The sequence below is a fragment of the Arctopsyche grandis genome, chromosome 5 (assembly GCF_051622035.1).
Source record: "Arctopsyche grandis isolate Sample6627 chromosome 5, ASM5162203v2, whole genome shotgun sequence".
In the NCBI taxonomy this organism is placed as follows: Eukaryota; Metazoa; Arthropoda; class Insecta; order Trichoptera; family Hydropsychidae; genus Arctopsyche; species Arctopsyche grandis.
Window position 1 is genome coordinate 18981607 of NC_135359.1, and position 21531 is coordinate 19003137.

The 21531-nt window shown below is 33.4% G+C and overlaps 1 protein-coding gene across 1 annotated transcript in view; it reads left to right on the forward strand.

Moving 5' to 3' along the window:
- LOC143912356 (uncharacterized) overlaps positions 1–19962 on the forward strand; it is a 335111-nt gene extending 315149 nt beyond the window's left edge. The window contains exon 3 of the mRNA XM_077431639.1: positions 19199–19962. Coding sequence (XP_077287765.1) covers positions 19199–19960 — 762 coding nt within the window. The 3' untranslated portion in view covers positions 19961–19962. The remainder of the gene's footprint in view (positions 1–19198) is intronic.
- Positions 19963–21531: the final 1569 nt, after the last annotated feature.

Sequence of the window (21531 nt, forward strand, 5' to 3'; positions counted from 1 at the left end):
TTTACATTATTTCGGGTATCGTCGGGGACTTATTTTGTCCATCTTGCAATCATTCTTCTCGCTAAGTGACTCGCCCAATGCCATTTCAATCTCTTCACTCTCTCCACTATTCATGTAATACTTCTCAAACACGTATTTCGTTTCCCATATCTCCTCGTTATAGCGATCACAAAGCGTTCCATAATTATGTGAGTGATTGGACTTTATACAGAATTTCGGCGTTCAATGCCATTGTTTCGCATCCATACATAATCACTGGCAAACACTTTTTCTTCGTGCAAAGTGGTATTTTGGATTTGAAAATAGCGTTCATCAGCCCAAATCCATCACCATTCGTGTCTCATACGTCTCTTTATTTTCTCTTATTTGCTACAAATAGTATATAGATGGTGCAATAGTACGAGTAAAATGTACCCAGGACTCGAAATGGACGCAAGTGCATGGGAACACCGCTCCATTTCGTGTAATCTAGAAACGTAGTGCTCCCTCTCGTAAAAAATCCAATATTTCCGTAGCCTTTTCGTAAATTTAAAAATTGCTCAGTCTTACATATCCCTCTGATGAGAAATCTTGAATTTAGCGAATGTGTCAAATAAATCAATAATAATTAATTTGAGGAGCCCTGACTCATCACTAGTCACCGGAGCCTGAGGGGGCCGTGTATTGATCAAAGGTTGTAAATGCATTGTTAAAGGTTTGCCGAACAATGGATAGCACTGTGACTATCCTACCTCTACTCATCACACACAAATATATCCATAAACATATAATATATTCTATACCTATGTATATGAAAACTTTTGAAGATACTCTTCTTCGAACAGTGGCCCATTGAGCTCATATTCTACACCAGGCTTTCTCAAACATTTGAAAGAAATTTTGATTTTTTTCCATTGAAAATATTGAATAAGTATAATACGTATTTTATTTTTGATGAAGAAATACTATTGAAAATAAAAAATAAATTATATTTTTTATAAAATTTATTTTTGCGCGTAATTTGGAGCGCAAAAAAAACAAAAAAATTATCTATTATAGATATTGGTCACTGAAAGTGAAACCAGACCTTTATTATATCTTAGTTAACATTAATTTTTTAATGCTAATTAAATTATCACTTTTATAGTACTATATTTTATACAAAACCTTACCATCTGAGAGAAAATTGAATCAAAAAAATTCTGAATTATATGATATGTGGCAGCCCTATTAATTTGACCGCCCCCAGGAACAACTCAACACCCCCCAAATCGGTGAAGATTACGAGCGAGAGTAGCGGTGAACAACCGCACAGGTGTTCTCTTCTGACCGGGTGGGTTACCGTGGTCATGGGGTCCCCGTGGTCACTACCATATGGTCAAAAATTTACCACACACATACACACACAATATTGCATATATTATAATTAACTGCGTGCAAACGGAAATCGATCTCGAAGGAGATTATGAGGCATCCCGTCGGGCAGCTCCTCAATATTTGAGGGCGAACCCAGGGATTTAACCCCTTTACATGACGTCATTTCATTGCGACCGTCTTCGTCTGTCACCTGCCAAGATTGGTGAGCCGCGTGTAGCGCCTGGCGCAATCTGGTCGTGACGTTTCGGCGTACCGTTACGCTTTTGACGCATCAATAACGACGCCACATTGCATTGTATGTGTGTTTGTATGCGTTAACCTGAGACGGTTGCATAACGCTCATAAGTCAGATTTAATATCGCATTAGCCGCAGATGAAAAGAAGACATCGTCTGTGTTGACTTTTCTTTAAACAGTCTGTTCAAAAAATGCTTATTTATTGCTATTTTAGGATGTTATATCAATGCGTGTGATTTATTCATACTGCAGCTGTAAGATTATGCACAGATTTTTCACTGATTCGTTGTGTATTGATTTTCGACTTCTAATCGTTAATTTAATAGTCATATATACACACTAGCAACAAATAACAAATTTTAAAACACAGTTGCTTAAAACTTGCTGTACATACATACATATGTACATAATCTTTAATTATTGTTATTATTATTATTATTGTAATTGTAATAAATAAATAAATAAGAGGAAAACTGAAAATTTCAGTTTTTTCAATCATAAAATACACAGAAAACTAATTTCGATATCTTTTATATCGACGTTATTCTGAATAAAGGATCCAACCTACATTAATAATATTTAGACCATCAATTTATTAATAGTTATAATACATCAAATTAATATGAATTACCGATTTTGAATATAATTGTAATTTTACATCGCATAAAAAAGAAGTTATGAAATGTCATTTAGATGATTTGGATCATTTATCCAGAACTTCCATCTAATGTATAATATATAGTAATGAATGCATGTTTTTACATATGTACCTCTTCTTACTTTCACTTACGATTAATTACTTTTTTACTTTTTTATATCACCATGTGGTGCTCACTGTAAATGGAATATTATATTTTTATTTATGTTTATTATTATTTTTTGTCTCATTATACAACTTTCTTTTTATATTTTATTCTGTATGTGTGCCTATTTAAATAAAATAAAATAAATAAAAATAATATTAAGGAAAAAAATTTATATGTTGTCATTGATTTCATGTTGGTAGAATAGCGCTAAATGTATACAGTGTATTTCTCAACTGATTTTCATGAAGTTGTGATTGTCAAAATATAAAAATATAGTCCCTTTTTGCAAAATAAATGAAAGTAGTAACAAGCGACGATTATTGTCACATAAAATTTCTCCAGTACAGATTATTACCAATAATGACTTGTTGACTTTGACAATTGACAACATTGCTTTCATCACTTGCACTGTCGATTGATTGATTGATGACAATTACATAGTTAAGTCTAAGATAGCTTACAACTTTCAATTTAAATGCGGCAACACATATCAACACTTCTTCAAAGTTCAATAAGGATTGCCCGAAATCATTTGAAGAAATGTAAAATTGCTACATGACATGTACATACATACATATGTATGTACACTAGGCCGAAGCGAAAAACGCGAATTTTGGATCTTCATCTATGGACCTAGTAGAAAATTTTTGTCGTATCAAGGGAACGTTAAATAATAAAAAATCATTGATTTTAAACAATGTCCTGTGCCTGCAACTAATCGATTTATATCGACAAAAATTTCGAAGTAAGTTTTTTTCATATACATATACATACATATCATACGCATCTCTTTTGAAATAATATTTTCGATTTTTTTTTTACTATTTAAAAAATAAATAAACACTCAATATTTACCTATTAAAGTTAATTTGAGTCGATCTTGATATGTTTTGACTAATTACCAATGTAATAAAATCTTCTTTTATTGTATTCTGATCCGTTCAATTGGATGCTGATCGGCTGGCCACCGTCAAATGTAATTAGATTCACGCCTAGAATATACATATATTTAGATTCTTTCAAATTTATTGATACATATGTGGCACATGCGTTGCATACTTTAATCGTTGATTTCGTGATGAAAATGTATTCAATGTGTCAGAGCGAACGCTACCGGTTTTCAGCGGTAGCACGTGTGCATCGTCGGTTGCAGTTGCAGTTGCATTTCATGAATAAAACCGTCACATTTGAACCTGTGCGATACGAACAGATGCGTCCGTCCTCCTTGATGCTGTCGACTCAAAACGTTCAAAATTATACATGAACTTACCGATTCATGAATAATCCATAGAGTGCGCGGCGCTCGCGTGACAAATTCAATAAAACAATTGGGTGCGATGAAAAAAAACAAATTTATTCGTTCGTTTAATTTATTCACACATTGGTCTAATGTTTAAGCTTCGTTTCTTCATATCGGAAAGCAGCAATCCGTTGACGGACTTCTTGCAATTTATCAGCGACATGCCGACACCGAATCCGAGTCCGAATATGACAGGCCACATTCGTCCGCGGAAGAATAGCACAGATGATAAACTTCCAAGTGCAGCTCCACCTCCTGAAAACAAAAAAAAATTATTATTTTTTTTGTTTTTCCAATTTAATCACAAATGAACTTATAAGAAATGATTTTTTTAGCAGCAAAGTACATTATATTTAATACATCAATCAAATATCTTAATGGCAGATTTTTACTTCATCAACGTATGTACATTATACATACATGCATATACATAAGTATGTACACGAAGTATCAATAGGTGATGTTTTGCAATAGTATGAGAATTCGACCTCGAGATTTTGACCGTTAACAATCAGTATGTCTAACTCTTATGGATATCTCTTCTTAACCGATATCTCTTCTGATCGGAATAGTTTTGTATATAACCGGTATGATAAAATTTTGAAGTTTTACTTTATTGTAGTGACAATATATGAAATTTTGTGATCATGCGGGAATTCGACTACGAGATTTTGATTGATTAAGCTCAGGATAGATCACTGGTCACGTTTGCAGGACTGACTGTCTGTAAGTCAGTTTGCAGGACTTACTGTCTGTCTGGTAAAGTTTGCAGGACTTACTGACTTACTGACTGTCTCCTAAAGTTTTCAAACAGTTTTAAATATAATAAATACATAGGTATGATAAATTTCAAGAATAAAACACAATTCTAAAAAAATCCTCAGTTATACATACATATGTATGTACATCCTTTGAAAATAACTAGAATTAAATTTTCACCAAAACAGAAACTGGATATAAAAAAAAATCAGAAAAGTGAAGACCACTGTAATATAATATACATTTACAAACTCTCCATATACAAAATATATTTATGTATGTAAGTATTATATATTCCAAATCATAGATTAAATGAACAGTAGAAATATATCAATGCATCTTTTATGGTTTTGATTCCGGTATTGCGTAAAAACTCACCCATTTTCACCATAGAATCAAGTTGACAATCTGACAAAGACTTTTCCAACTGATTTTCATCCATATTCAGTTTGAAACTGTCCAATTTTAGTCGACAAACTCCACTACAATCGGTCGTCAAGTTAAACAAGCGTATTCATTTGTTTCGTGAAAAAGTCTAATTAGAATTTAAACTAAATATTTATTATTTTTATTTTCAATACATTTTTACTGTGTAGTATTTATACAACAATACAAATTGCATAAATACTACACAGTGGACGACTAATCCCCCACTTTCGCTTATTTATTTTGTTAGTTACAGACTACCTATGCGCACACAATGGTAGTGCAAGTCGGATTATGCACGGCGGTGCATCTGGAAAATGAGGGCATTTTTTTTATACATTGTATATGTGGAACACCTGTTATTCTAGGGGCTTGTACAACCCTCTGCAAAGCCCCAAATACGACGATGTGAAGTGGCGCTACTCGTGTCGTGATTAATTACGGCATTTATAATACGCACAGGTGGGATTAGATGATTAACAGGTTCATTACCGAAAATATACTACAAGTTAATATTTCAAGGTCGTTCATTGCAGCTTTATATCAGTTATTAGTTTCTAAAATTTCATTTTTTTAATTGAATAAATATTACATTTCTTTTATTACGTCTAATTATATTAAATCAGTGCCGGTCGTAATTCTGTGACGTAAATCTATATAGGCTATATTGGATTTGGAATACATTCGATTTTTTTTCATAGTCAAATCATTTCGATAATATGTAATAAAAATAACCTATAATAATGACGTTCTACATAGTGTTCTTGTATAAATCATCAGCACAAGTTACAACCTGTACGATTTCCTTTGAACTTGTATGAAAAATTATCTAACTATAAAAAGTTTAATTGGCGATGATTTGGCGTATTTTAATGGCAAGATTTCACGCATGTCAAAAACCCTCTTCGAAATGCATTTACTTAAATATATTTATTCGACCGTAAAGAGGAGTAAAAGAGGGTCAACGACAGAGGGGAAGAGGGGGTGAATCATGTAATATTTAATTATGCACACATTAATATTTACCCTTTAAATAAAACACTTAAATGTCGAAATTAGCATATTTAGCGGGACATGTGGTTCGTCTGATGTTGACGATAAATAAAGTAAGGTATATTCTTCCAAAAAAAAAACAAAAAACAACAGTAGTTTGCATATCATAATCTTTTAAATTCATCAAAATTTGTATTAAATGACTATTTAATAATTATAGATTTTATCTCGCATATACATAGGATGAAAATTGAATCATAAAATCACCTATCAAAGCTGTAACGACATTTTCAATCGTTGAATTTTACATCAATATATGTATGTACACATACATATTTAAAGTATGTATTACACGGAATTTCTGACATTTCGTAGATTTAATCTAACTAATTAAAGTGTTAATCTATTGATCGGTACAAATTTTGCGGAAATCACTTATCATCGTGAATCGATTTAACACGCAATTGAATCAAGTGCACGTGCATTTTATTTTTTCGACTAAATTAGCGATGCAACTCTCTATTGAGAGCACCTGTGTACAGTGCAGAACAGATTGTAGGTGATTCAGCAATTAGCATATTGCCTTAATTTAAATAAGCGGCCACACGTGCACCACTTCCGGCCTCAATGTGTTAACAATTGTCCCCAAAAGCGGGACCCTCGGTTCAAAATGATTCAAATTAAAGAACCTCAAGTGCATATTTCATTCCTGTCATTGGGATTGATCGAAAATATTCACATAATCTCGTATGCATAATGCAATCAATATTGTCTTTTGATGCAAAGTTTTCGACTTGAATGGAAGGAATAAAAACGTATGCAAATATTAATTTCACGTTTTCTCACACGTTTTTCGAGATGCAAATTTGCACTCGCTGCCGTCGCATTGTCATTGAAATGCATCTTTTGCCGCAATTATGCTTACGGCCTCACCGACATGCAAATTCGTAGCATTTAACCCTTTCTTCTCGGGGTTACACGCTAAATTAGCCTCCGAGATATGTACTATTGTGCATAGAAAAAATTCGCAAATGATTATTTCCCTTGTATACCATTCCGATAATGCACTGATAAATGATTCGAAATCGCACTTGAAAATCACTCGATAATGGACACTTCCGTTTAGACACATCCTGGTGAGAAAAATCGATTGTATGTACATATGTATATATAATTTGAAAAAAAAAACACACGGAAGGGTTTCTCACGCGTTAAATTTTTCACACACATTGTGATCGTTATGCAAATCTGCATCTGCAAAATTGCAAATTCGCATAATTTCAATTGTGAGTCACCTTTGACGATTTATGCACTCGTCCGATGCACCTAACTGAATGTGTCGATGAATCATATTTGTCATGGAAAATCTAAATACAAAAAAATCACCTGTATGCAGTTAGTATCCGTTAGTATAACCGTCATCACAATTCTCTCGAGCGCAACAGTATTGTAATTGTAACTATGTATTTAAACCAGCATCATGTTACTCATCGAAACGCCAATAAGAATGCAGACTTAAACATCAAACGGAAACATAACATTGAATGTTCTGATTTAAATGTCTACTACTTACATACATTAACGATCATAATCTGATACTTACATTACTGACAAGTTACAATTCAATTAAGTTGGGAACAACTTAAATAGGTGCAATTAAACGTCTTATATGTATGTACATTCTGATCATACGCCCGAACTATGCTATGGCGATCAGGCCAAAACTCACCCCATTGAGTGTTTTCTCTTCTTTTATTGAGATAAATTTGAAAGTTATAGATAACGGTGAGTCTCATATTTGAATAAATTTAGGAGAAACTTGTTGGAATAATATGTAAGTTCGTCTGCATTACCATTAGCACGAAGACACGCATATCACTACTGGTGTACAACCACCGCGTCCCATGTCGCGTTTTTTAGTGTGTTCTAATCATAAACAAAATTGAACTATGAACCTTGTACTATATACATATTTATATACATATTATGAACCTTTCTATTTTTTATAGATCATCATTTAATTTATGGTATGTACTGCCTGATTTTAGAATCACAACTTTTAAGATTTTTTAACGGAAAGTACAATACGTGCAAGATTGACTTGCAAGGGATTGAATTCTAATCGTGATTTCAATTTTTGTAATGCCTTCTAAGTACTGAATACTTAGTAATGTCTAAGTACTTCAGTAGAATATCGTTATATTGTTAAATGGATTTTTTTTTCTAGATTCCGACTCAATTTCTAATAAATGATACAGAAAGGGAGAGATATATGTATAAAATTATATTTGAAATTAAAATATATTGTGAAATTTTATAATTTGATCATATTTGAACTTATGTTATACATGATTTAAGTTAACTCATGTTATAATGTACATTTATACTATTATTTATTTAAGTTCGATCTGTATATGGATGTGTAAAATTGTGCAAATTGGCATCAGCATGTTCGTATAATGCCTATGGATATATGTATAATTTGAAAAATGCAGGGGTAAGTAAGCGTCGGTTTCGAGTAGTTCTCCCGGATTTAATCCCGCGATCCCCCGTCGTTCGACAATGGGTTCGCGTATCTGTTTGCATTAACATGTCATTTGTCACAATGGGTTTGATAATATTTGGTTAGGGGTTGATTTCGGGGACCGCAAGGACACCTGTCCACCCGGCGGGACCTCCCGTCGATAAAAGTGCAACAACGCGTAACCTCAATGGGCCTCAATGATTAATAAAAAAGACAACAGATAAACGATGGCAGCCAGCTAAAGGTTAGACAGATAACACCAGAGACTTCTGTCGATACGAGAGGCTCTAAAAAGGATAATCGAACTCGTATAATGCAATACATGTGTACATGAATGGTGCAATCGACTTCCATGAACTGAAATTTGATCATCATTTCAAATTGTTTATATTCACAGTTATGTATATTTTTAATATGCTTCTCATACAAAATTCAACTCCGGTACACTCGTGAAAGGATAATTTATGTACATTCAGCGTTTGTTATTTAAACGATAACATAATAGTAGATATCAGGACTGTGTCATGCTATGATACAGTGATGCGGCCGCATCAGGCGGCTCCTTAAGGGGGGAGGGGGGTCATAAGCAGCGAAATAAAAATACAATTTGACTATGAAGAAGCTGTTGATGAACCCTTAACAGAGGAAAATAAATTCAAAATAAACTTTTTCAATTATATGTATAATATTTTGGACAGTTACCCTTAATTCTCTGAATGAACGATTTGCGCTTTTGGAAATCCATAATAAATTTTTCAGTTTTTGTCATGACATTTTAAAACTCAAGGATATATGTATGTATGTAGATGACAAAACGCTAGGAAATTATTGTACCAGTCCCCAGTCAATACTTTCGGTCGAAAATGTATCATATATAAATGCAAATGATCTTCAAGAAGAATTACGTGATTTATCCCGAATGCTATATTCTATGAAACCTTTGATGTTTTAAATTATTTGTACCAAAACAATTTCATAGCTTTTATCTGAATATTGATGTAGCTCAGAGAATTTTATTTACATTCCCTGACATTATCTAGCGAGGAAAGAAGTTGTTCCAAATTTAAATTAATAAAACAGTACTCAAAAAGTTCAATAAGCCAAACAAAAATAATAAATCTGTCGTTAATTTAATAAATTGATAAAACAGTAATAGATTGTTCTAGTTGATTGTCATAGTTGATATCATTATTTTAAAGTAGTTAATATTTTTAAAATAAAAATAGTATTTGTACATTTTCAAATCATAACCGAAGATTAGAAAAAATATTCTGGGGGCGGAATTTCGAAGATTCGCATCATACTGAGAAAATGATACCGCATGGCTTTGGTAGATTGTATGTACATACATACATATATACTTACATATGTAGGCATAGTTTTTTAAAAAGGATTTTTATTGTACAATTTAAAAACAAATTCGTCAACTTTAATAATAGTAGGCAACATACATATGTATGTATGTATTTACATATATTTTAGCTATTAAATCATAAGCAAAATATCACACATTGGGTTGAATTTTATTGCACCACTACTTTAATATGCCTTCTTTATCAAATTTTCATTCAAAATCTTTATTGAGTTATATTATTTTATTACTATTTTCAATACTTAATTCGTCTAAACTTTTTCTATATTTGTACATACATAATATAACGATTGAATCTTCTGTATCTTATCTGAATATGTATACAACATACTACATTTACTATTTATACAAAGTTTTCCCTAATCAAAAGCTATTCAAACATATCAGGACAAACCTCATACATAATACATAGTATGTCAAGTATGTTTACTCTATAATTAGCCATGTATAATTGATTTATACACATTATATCAATACAATTGTGAACCATATTGACCCAAGTCAAACACTATGATCACTTTTATTTACATAACATGTATATTATATCAAACATTTATTAAAAACATTATAATGGCAATATTAATGCAAAATGCATGCGTACGTGCATTTTCCAATTCTAGTAGTAATTTTCCGTACCGTCACCCTCATCATCATCATATTGACGGTTCGGATGAAGCCGGCGCATAATGACTTCTGGTCACAAGTGCACACACGGGATAGAACTGGACTGCATATATTTAAATGTACATCGAGTGTATAACTAGTTTGAAAATAAAATATCTACTCTGAACTGCCTATAGAAATCACTGCTTATATTTTTTAATGATTATTTTTGAAATTAATATGTTTCAATGTCAGATTTGTGAAATTTTAATTTAAACGCGACGACATTAATCCGCGACGTTCATAAATCACCAGACGGGGCAATATATCAAGCGGTCGATTTCGGGCCACAGTTGCACCGAACTGCATCCAGAGTGCAATATGATGTAGCGGCTGATGGGGCTAAATCAACAAACGTCAATTTGCATCCGAACACACCACCCACATCCCCACCCCACAGTTTTATTTCCACTGCACGAACATTAATCGACACAGAGAATTATGCATACGCATGTGCATCGTGGAAAAATGCATTTTTTTAATTAAAAATCAGATCTACTGAAATTTTTATACAAAACTTTAAAACGTGATTAACGATTATGGTACGTGATAACACTTATAGATTCATATATATGAGTGTACATACAGAAAAAAACAGCCAATTATTGATTAGTAGAGAAATACAAAATTTCACTTCAAAGTACAAATTCGCCGTTTAGTCAAATACAGCTTGAGTTGTTGTAGTTTTATTTTACTGAGATACAAAGTAGGCTATACAATCGATGTACGCAATATATATGACGGATCAAAGCGCATTTCAGACGCATCTGGTGTGCCCAAGTGCATCCATTTCGTTTATGAATTAATATGCATAAAATTATGTATGCGCTGGTCACGTGACGCGCCCCACAGTTTACTAATTGAACACGGCCTCACTATCTCTATCATACATCCATACATTCGTACACTATCAAGGACTACCGGTGTCATCGAATCGTAAAAATTCACCGTATATATATACGAATTCGTAAATTAAAAAACAAAATTTTGGCGAATTTAATCAGCGCCACAGAGAGCGGAGCTAAATCGATCAGTCGATTAGTTTCGCGCTCTCGTCCTGCGAGAGTGTGATATCAGTTTTTCAACGAATTAGTGCAATAAATTGGCTTTCATCTCTCGGACTGATTGATGTTGGTTTTTTTTCCTTGATTTTTTTCGTTTGTATACGAACGGACGGTCGTTCTTCTCAGGTTGTTCTTTTTGTCCAAGTCCAGTCTGATCTGGTCGTTTCGCTACCTGTGTTACGCGCAGGTGAAATAAATTACGTTTTATGTTCCTCTGAGGTTCGCTTTAAGTGGTGCTTCGAGCCGGATTATATTTCGAATAATATCACAATGTATAAATACATATATGTATGTATACTCACATGCATACATTAAAGCAAAAAAAATGACAATGAAACATTTTTAAACAGTTACAACTTATCCAATGGAGAAAATCTTGTACCCGTTTTCGTGTTCTGAATACTTTGTATTGGAAATTATTATATACGTGTAATAATTTTATCGCAAACATAAACTGGATGCATACTAATAATTACATTTATCTATTAGTACTTAAAAGCTTTCACATAAAAGCACTATTCGCTATTCGTTGATTGCAATGTGTCCGATGTACCATTTTCAATAATTAATTTTATCATCCTAATTTCAGTAGTACATACTCACATTTAGTATAAATTCAGATTCCATAGCCGATAAGGCTAATAGCTTTATAAAAATGATTCCCCACTTTTCATAGGAAAATTATCATCTTTTTTTTAATTAAAAATTTTTTATGGTATTATATTATTATGTCACTTTTAAAAGGTACCACAAGTCATTCACATGATGTGTATTTTTTTATATTTTGAGATAATACCCCAAGTACATACATACATACATATGTATATCAGTCCATCGTTGAGATTTATTATATACGAAATATTGGCGTCGATGATTCCGATAATGTAGCCAAAAGGCGAATGAGATCAATTGAATATGAAGATTAAAATATCAAGATCTGTCTGAAATCGTTTGAATGTCATATAGGACTGATGTAAACTTATGGTGAATCCAGAGATCAAACATGTCAGAAAACGAAATAGAAAAAAAAATCGTATAGTTATTTTTACGAGTCAACAAATTATGCTCATATTTCTTTAATGGATCATCAATATATTTAAATAAAAATAATTGCCACTTCCCCATCCACTGTAGAATGCAGGCCTTCCATTCGTCCCTGTTTTCATATCATCTCATACATTTTTACAAACCTCTTCTTACTTTCACTTACGATCACTATTCAAGAAAAATTTGGCTCTTATTCTGATTTCATCTATCCATCTCCCTTGTTGTCCTCCTTGCACCCTTTTATGTACATTCTCTCGAGCACTTCTTTCGTCCATCTATATTCCGTTCTTCTAAATGGGTCTACGTGATGAGACAGAATTTTAAACGACAGAAAACGCAAATATCGGAAGGCAAAGATCGAAAATCGAAAGATCTTAAGTCGAAAGATCAAAAAAATAATGGTGCATGGTAAACGGTACATACTCACTTAATTTTCGCGAGCAGGATACAACAGGAACAAGAGCAACAGGCTTTTCCTCCCGTATTAATGTGCGCGCGCAGATTAATACGGGACATTTTTTTTTGATCTTTCGACTTAAAATCTTTCGATTTTCGATCTTTGCCTTCCGATATTTGCGTTTTCTGTCGTTTAACATTCTGCCTCGTCACGGAGACCGCTTCTAAATACATCACCCGCCATTTTAATCATATCCACGTAAAATCAATGGCTAAATGGGATCAATGATTACTACTAATTTCATCTACCCATGTTCCATTTACCTTTTAACGGGTATCATTAGAGCACTTCTTTCGTCCATCTATCGACCGTTTCATCCATCCATCCATCTATTGCCATTTCAATATCTCAACTCTCATCATTATATTTACCACTTGGATATATGCAGCTATTAAAAACACATACACTGATAAGCCTCCTACACTGCTTGGAAAATATAAATTTTAAACCATTATTTATAACTCATATTTTATACAATGGATCATATACTTTATTAAATTTCCAACACTGATTCTAACTTATTATATAAATAAATAAAAAAAATTATGAATTTATGATGTAGAAATAAAAATTGGAACTAAAATTTGACACAATGATATAATCTTCACAAACTGTTTTCCTCTATTCACCAAAGAACCAGTACACAATCTGCACAAACGAAAACTCAAGTCTATAGTCTGAATAGAAACACTCATCTCGTTCACAAAGCTTCGTTTCAAAAGATCAGACATATTTTTATCCAGCGATATTGGCAACAAGCTGTGTTTTTGTATAGAACGCCATGGCCACGAAGGACACGGAGGGGCCCCGGGGGCCCCCATTGCCCAGTAGCCGGACTCCATCGTCCCAAAACCGGTTCAGTGCTTTCTCCCCGGCCATCGATCAAGCAGATTGTTGCTTGCTGCTGCTGCTGTTGCTGCTATCGTAAAACGGCTCCTGCGGCAATTATAATTACCGGCCGCGATGATATCCACATGGTCCTTTTGTGGCCACCACGCCCTAACGAAGACGGGTAGCAGGCCCAACATTCGATTTAATAACCATGGACCAAAACTCGAAACCCATTCATTTGCAGCGTCTTCATCGTAGCAATCGTGCCAGATATTAACTCTGCCTCTTTCGACAAACGCCTCGCTTGCACAATACTACAAATGGCTTGATTGGAAAGAAGTATTCGGCGTAAACAAACCATTGAGACATCGATTCAATACTCAATATCGATGTTATCAAAGTCATTTGAGAAAATACATAGTATACATACGTATAATGACTAGGGCTAGTCGCCTAAAATTTAAAAAATACAAAAGTTAAATTACAATAAATTCAAATCGTTGTCCATATTGATATTGTCCACTCGGATTAGCGTATTTCAAAAACCGGTATCGGCCCTATCTGAGATAGCGGTAGTGGTAGTGGATCGTTATGGCATGGTCCACCGCGTCGTTCGCTTGCACAGACTCGCCATATCAATTCTATTACCTTCACTATAGGCACTCCGTCGAAAACAAAACATTTTTTAATTTACTCGTCTCTTCAAGCATTTATGTAATTTTCACTGAGAATATTCTAATTTGTGTCCATCATTCTGAACTATTTATTAAATTATACATAGGTTTTTGAGTATGTAAAAATATGGCAAGGGACTCGGCTCGCGAAACGATTCCCCCAGAACAAATCAGTGCGAAGCGCGCGGAAACAAATAAAGCGGCCTTTGAACTTTAATGTTCGACAAATCATTCAGAAGATCAACTTTTGAAAACGAACAATATTTTATTAAGAAATTTAGGCTACTTACGATATTTATGCTAACATAGAAATGATTAAGCGGATACAATTAAAATCTCTTTCGGGGGCCAAACCTCGCAAAATGGAATTTAGGAAGGAATGTCTTGCGAACGGTAAAGGTGAAACTAATAAAAACCATGTAAAAATTATACTCGTCACTTCAAGACAGATTATTATAATTCAAAAATTCAAAATATTTACATTTTTTTTTCATACTTAGTCCCCTGTTTTAAAAGTCACGGCACGCTACTGCTCAATACCAATTTATTGTAGGTATAGAAAGGCAAAACTCTTTTTTTTCTTTAAAGTGTATTTGATTATGTAGTTCTTTCCAACTCAATATACATAGGTACTAAAAATCGTTAAAAGAATTAAATCAATATTTCGACTTTAATCGTAGTTGTACCTAAATATATTCATGAACCCAACTACAGTAGCAATCTCAGCTACTGAATAAGTTTATACATAATTAGATGTATCCAATTCATAAAGCAGTTCAATTATATTGTAGTAAAATAACAAGGTACGGCGCCGATGCTTTCGGGTCATCGTTCGATTTAAAATCATTATGATCGGTGATGAAAATTTGATCCAAGGGTTGTTATGTACATATGTACAGCGAGAGAGATGCTTAATCGCATCCAGCTAGTGGACTTGTTACATTTTGGCTCGGAACCAATTTCAATAATATCTCTCGAAAGTGATTCGGCTACCGTGTGTAACGTTACGAATGGATAATCTCCGTTTTTTGGTACAAGAGGACTACCCGTCAAGATTTATCTTCGTTTTTTCCTCCGCGTATTCGATGCGCCTCTCTAACATAATACGAGTGCGTTCCCTTTTGACTGTTTATTTTATGGGAATGAAATACTACGTAGTGGGCAATTCGGCCGATTTAATACGAAACTGACGATTCTGTGATTTTTTCTGCGATGCAAAACCCCATTTACCAATGACCACAAATCAATATTCGCCATCGAAACAGTGCATTGCGGTTGTTTCGTCGGATCATAAAACAAATTACTCTGTGGTTAAAGGATGAGACCAGAGGCAATTTTGGTTTGCAGCGTATCACCGGTAGCCACCTCGACTATTAAAAACTTGCCGACTTCTTCTCGTACGAAAAAATGACTGAGATACGCAGACGAGCAAATCGAAATCAACGATCGAAACGTTGATGATGTCGACGCGGTCGGAAAGGATAATTGCTCGCCTCGGAGTAATCATAAGATCAATCAATGATCAAAAAGTCTACGGATAATAATCATCGGAGTCCACTCCGGATGATGAATGCACGTTGTGAGATGAAATTATCACGCGCTTTGAACGCGCATGTTTTCATATGCTGTGATTAGAATAGATTAGTGTTTAGATGCGCGACGTATCCTTTTAATTTTCGGTTAAATCATCATTGAGTGTTGATTGTGGTTCAAATTAAAAATGCTCGCTTGTGTCGCTTTTCAAATTAAAATGATTTATTGTAATGACGAAATTCGTTAAGCGCTAATTGACTCCGAACTTAAAGCTACCTGTTCTTCTCAGTTTAGCTTAAAATAAATTAACCAATAGAGTTGCCTGGGATGAAACAGATCAGTAGTTATAAAAAATGGGAAAAAATTTTAACCGCATATGTTTTGATATGACTTTGAATAAAGTCAAAACCTTTGATTGACTCATTGAAAGACTCCCACAAATGTGAATCATAATGTATTTCTATCTTCATAGGGAACTCCTCAGTGTAAGTATTTGAATACATGATCCAATATGGAGTTCCATATTGGATCATAAGGAATGATTATGCAAATTTTTATTCCCGTTTAATCAAACGGTGGGGAAGTGTATATGAAATATACTACACGCTGACATTATATTTATTATGCCTATACAGATATGAACGGTATAAAATAAATAAATGAAAAAACAGGTTAGTTGAATGAAATGGCACATACGGGTTCGATCGCTCTCGGTTCGAGTTCACCCACGCACCGTTCTTGACGCACAAATTTATTTGCAACGGATTCATATGCACTTACGCATACAAATGTGCAATTTTCGAAGAGGCAACCGGAATAGGCTCGCGTGCGTTTCGGATCATCTTCGCTTACACGTAGTACGTCTACCGTAAAATGGACATTGTGCCGAGACCACTTCGAACGGAGACGGAATTAAAATAAGTACAGTTATTATTGTAATTTAGTGTGACAGTCGACGCACAGTTGACATTCAAGCCTAATCTCTCTCAGTCCGAGTACGTGCAGGCGCACGTGTGATGAACAATGGACACAGAATGAGCGTGGCCAAAGACACGGCTACCGTGGACCTCTTTAGAGACGGACACGCGGTAATCCGTTGACAATTTGGACAAAATATGTTTATCTTTTTGTCTATTTTGTCGAAGACGTATATTCATTAACAATAGGGACTGTTTTCAATGAAACATTAGTTGCAGCTTGCGTTATGGACGGTTTCCTACGTACATATGTACAATTAGGCCGGAGCGAAAACTCTCGTGAAAAACTTTTGTCGTATCAAATTTAAGCTAAATTTAAAAAATCATTTTTTTTTTAAACAATGTCCCTTGCTTCCAACCAATCGATTTATCTCGACAAAATTTCGAAAAAGTGAGTTTTTTTCATATACATATGTACATATGTATCTCTTTTTTGAGAATAGTTTTATTACTAAAAAAAACATAAACATATTCACATATCTATTGAAGTTTATTTGGGTCGATTATGAAAAGTTTCGACTGATTAACGAGAATTCAAAGTTACAAAGTGACCAAACAAAGCGTGAAATTTACGAATTGTATGAAAATATAAGCAGACCAAATTGACTTATTTTGACCCAAAATGTCATGCTTTATAAATATTGCACTCTATCCATGTTGTCAACAGTCCATAAGTTCACTTATCAATGTGTGCACTTGTAGAAGTGTTCAACAGTTGTGTGTTTAATAGTCATGTATTCAGTTGTCTGGTCACGGTAATACATTGGCAAAATTGAAGATTTCTAGTTCTTATACAAGCTATTTATAAAGTCTAAGTTATCTAGATGAATGCTTCACACGAGATCATAAATATATGTATGTACATGCATATGTATTTATTTGAATGCAATACGAGCATATGTATGTACATACATATATTACCAAATTAACAAAAGTTTATAAAAATATGCTGTGGGAAATATCACAGATTTGTGTAATATACAGATCATGGAAAATATGGGAAAATTTTACGAATTATTTTGAAGAATCATTACTCTTAGATATTCATCATCTCAAACTCTCTAGTAGGTACATATATATGTACATAGGTACTGTCTAGCAATTTTGGTTCAAAACAATATTGCTTAAAATCAACTTAAAACTGAAACGTTGTCATAGAGAAGTTCGGAGTTTTGACCTTTCTTATTGGGAATATACTTATAACTTATAACTTAGAAGATCATCACCATCATTATTCTCAGCCATTCACCATCCACTGCTTGATGGCCTATACAACACGCTTCGACTCGTCTCTGTTTTACACAACTCTCATCCATCTCACCCCACACATTTTCTTAATTTCATCTACCCATCTTCCTTGCGGTCTTCGTTTTGCCTTTTAACATTCTCTCGGGTACCATTCTAGCACTTTTTGTGTCCAACTTTCGTCCATTCTTCTATCCACGTGACCCGTCCATTTCCATTTCAATCTCTTCATTCCATCCACTACATACACTACCTTAATATCTTGACATTCAATGTTTTCACATCCATACGTCGCAAATGACATTAATCGAAGGTCTTTTTTGATAATAAATACAAATTGAAAAATAATTATATACTTTTTATTTGGATTATTTAATCTGGTATTACTTAAAAATAATAGTTCAAATTCAATATTGAAATTCGGAGACTCGAATGGTTCAATATTGTTTATGTTTGTACTATAATCAAATGACACATTTCAAAACAGCACGATGTATACATACATATGTAGAAAGCATTCAAATTTAGATTTGATTCATACTCGTGATATGGCCAATTAATCCGTATTAAATGAAACATATGTACATAGTATGCACATATTTACACGCTAAAATAAATACGACGTAAATATAATGCAATTATTTGTCACGCATAAATCATGCAAAATTTGATATATAATGATAAGATCAAAGGAACCGATACATATCTAGCAGAAAAATTTATTTGTACTGATATAATGATATAAAGATAAATGAGATACATGTACATACTATGTATTTATATGAGATACACTCATAAATAAAGTATATCATATATGTAGATGTACATACATACATATATAGATCTTATTTATTTTGAATAGATATTTTATCTTGTTTAGAGACTTTTCCGTGAGTTTGTTTCCAAATTAATTTATGTTTTCTTTCATATTTCAGGAAATCGAAGATTTAGGAAGAACATCGAGTGAAAAATCAATATGGCGATCTATTCTTGAGACGATACTCTACTTGAAACCAAAAGCTTTAACGCCTTCACTGAACAGAAAATCAGTTTCTATGTTCAATCTACCCACAGAACCGTTGCCGAGATCGGATCAAGCTGTTCACAGTCGATCCTTGTCATCTAGTCAAACCAACTTCATCCAAAATCGATCCAGATTTGACTCGAGTGGAGAGAAAAGCTGCAGCAATTGTTCCATATCTGTAGGCTCATACTCTAGCTTCGAGCGCAACTTGAACGATCCTTTAGAAAACGACATGCCTGGTTCAAGAAGACACAGTTTCAGCACTCAACGTCCCCAAAGACACAGAACCTCAACAGAACGTGAAAATGGAAACTGCTCTTCAGAGCTAAGAAGAAGATCCCGATCATTCAGCGCCACTGGAAATGGAAGTACGTCGCGCAGGGAAGTACATTTTGAAAATGATGAAATAGACTTGGACCCATATTTGTCTACTCCATACAACGAACAGTGGAATAAGAAACATTACGAATGCGAGACATTTGAAAAACCCCAATTGAATCTACGACTGAAGAAAAAACATTTAGGCCCCGTCGGAAAAATGAATTGGTTGGAGATTCCGAAAAAATGCACGCTGTCAGATGATGATGACATCACTCCGGAAGCGAAATATTTAGGAATGACCAACAATGACAACATGTTCAAGAGAAACGACAACTACAAGATGCATCAATGAATCTCGATAATAAATACACTAGATAGAAATATAATGTATAACATATGTAATATACATTCCGAATCATAATTAAGCTACTTTTACTTTAAGTATTTTTAAAATATGTAAAAATTTGTTTTTCTAATGAAAAATAGATGATTCAGAAAATCGTCGACGGACGATGAAACAAGAGGAAGAAGACTTAGCGGAAATATTTCATATTGGAGTATTTTATATGACGAGTCCTTTGTATGAGAAAATCTTTTAAATTTTCTTGCTTCTCAATTGAATATATTTTTTGAATATATTATAAGATATATTTTAAATTTATCATATTAATCATAATTCAATGATGCATCAATGTTGTCTCATTATCGCACAGTCAATTGCTCAATAATAGTTTTTTTTTTTATCTGGAAAAAAGCGGAAAAGCATTTCAAATCAATTATTCAATTGTTTGAAAGCGACAAATAAGATCGTTCATTATTTAACAAGGATATCTTAAAAAAATAAAATTAATTAATTAATGATTACAGTTCATTGTAGTATTTCGATATGGTGATTGTTGTAAGACGCAGATAAAATACAAGATAATATTAAGCATAATAATACATCATTATAATTTTATATTTTTTTTAATATTGAAAATATTATTTTATATATTACATACATAGGTATATGTAAATGTATGTATGGATGATTCATCGAGCCCCTATGCTAAATGTAATAAAAGTGTTTTAGCAATTCATTATTGTACATACGACCGAAGGTGAGAGCCATCATTAATAATGGTCACTTCCGTAATACCTATTTGCAAAAATAATAGGTACTGTTAGCAAACGGCAGATGTTTGTGACTTACTTACATTACATTATTCTATTCGTACGTTAACCCCTAACTATCCATCCACCCAATGTAATAAATGTACATTGTACAATAATATTATAAATTTTTTGTATGTATGTATTATCTACCTACTATATACGTAATAAATAAAAAGTGCATCTATATTATTGGGTTTGTTTAATACCTTAAATATTCAATATTGATTTTATTATATAAACAACTGCAGAGTTATCTGTTTATACTGGACAATTAACGTTTTTTATTCGACTAGCCTTTCGTATGATATCCTACGTGACCGTTCAACCGTTACGGTCACATTGCAGATAATAATTTAAAATGATTAAGATAATTGCTACATCCTCAGGAGAATAAAAAAATATACTTACGTACATAAATACATGGAAAAAATGTAAACTTAAGGTTCATTTATACTATCATAGCACAAACTGTCAACAGCACGTAAACGACAGTATGAAAATATTATTTAGTACATGCTATATGGATACGTTCATATGTTCTAAAATATGTACGTGGTGTATACGTAACAGCAGTAACCGACACGATCTATTCACGAGTGATGTGACGTCGTAGAGGCAAGTGCACCCGTACTAATGAAAGTGCTGTCATGCGCATATGAAAATTTTCGGAAACGTCATATTTATTCGACAATACGACGCAAGCAATATTACGCCATATTGTCGTGATTCGAAATGCATATATATATATATATATATATATATATATAT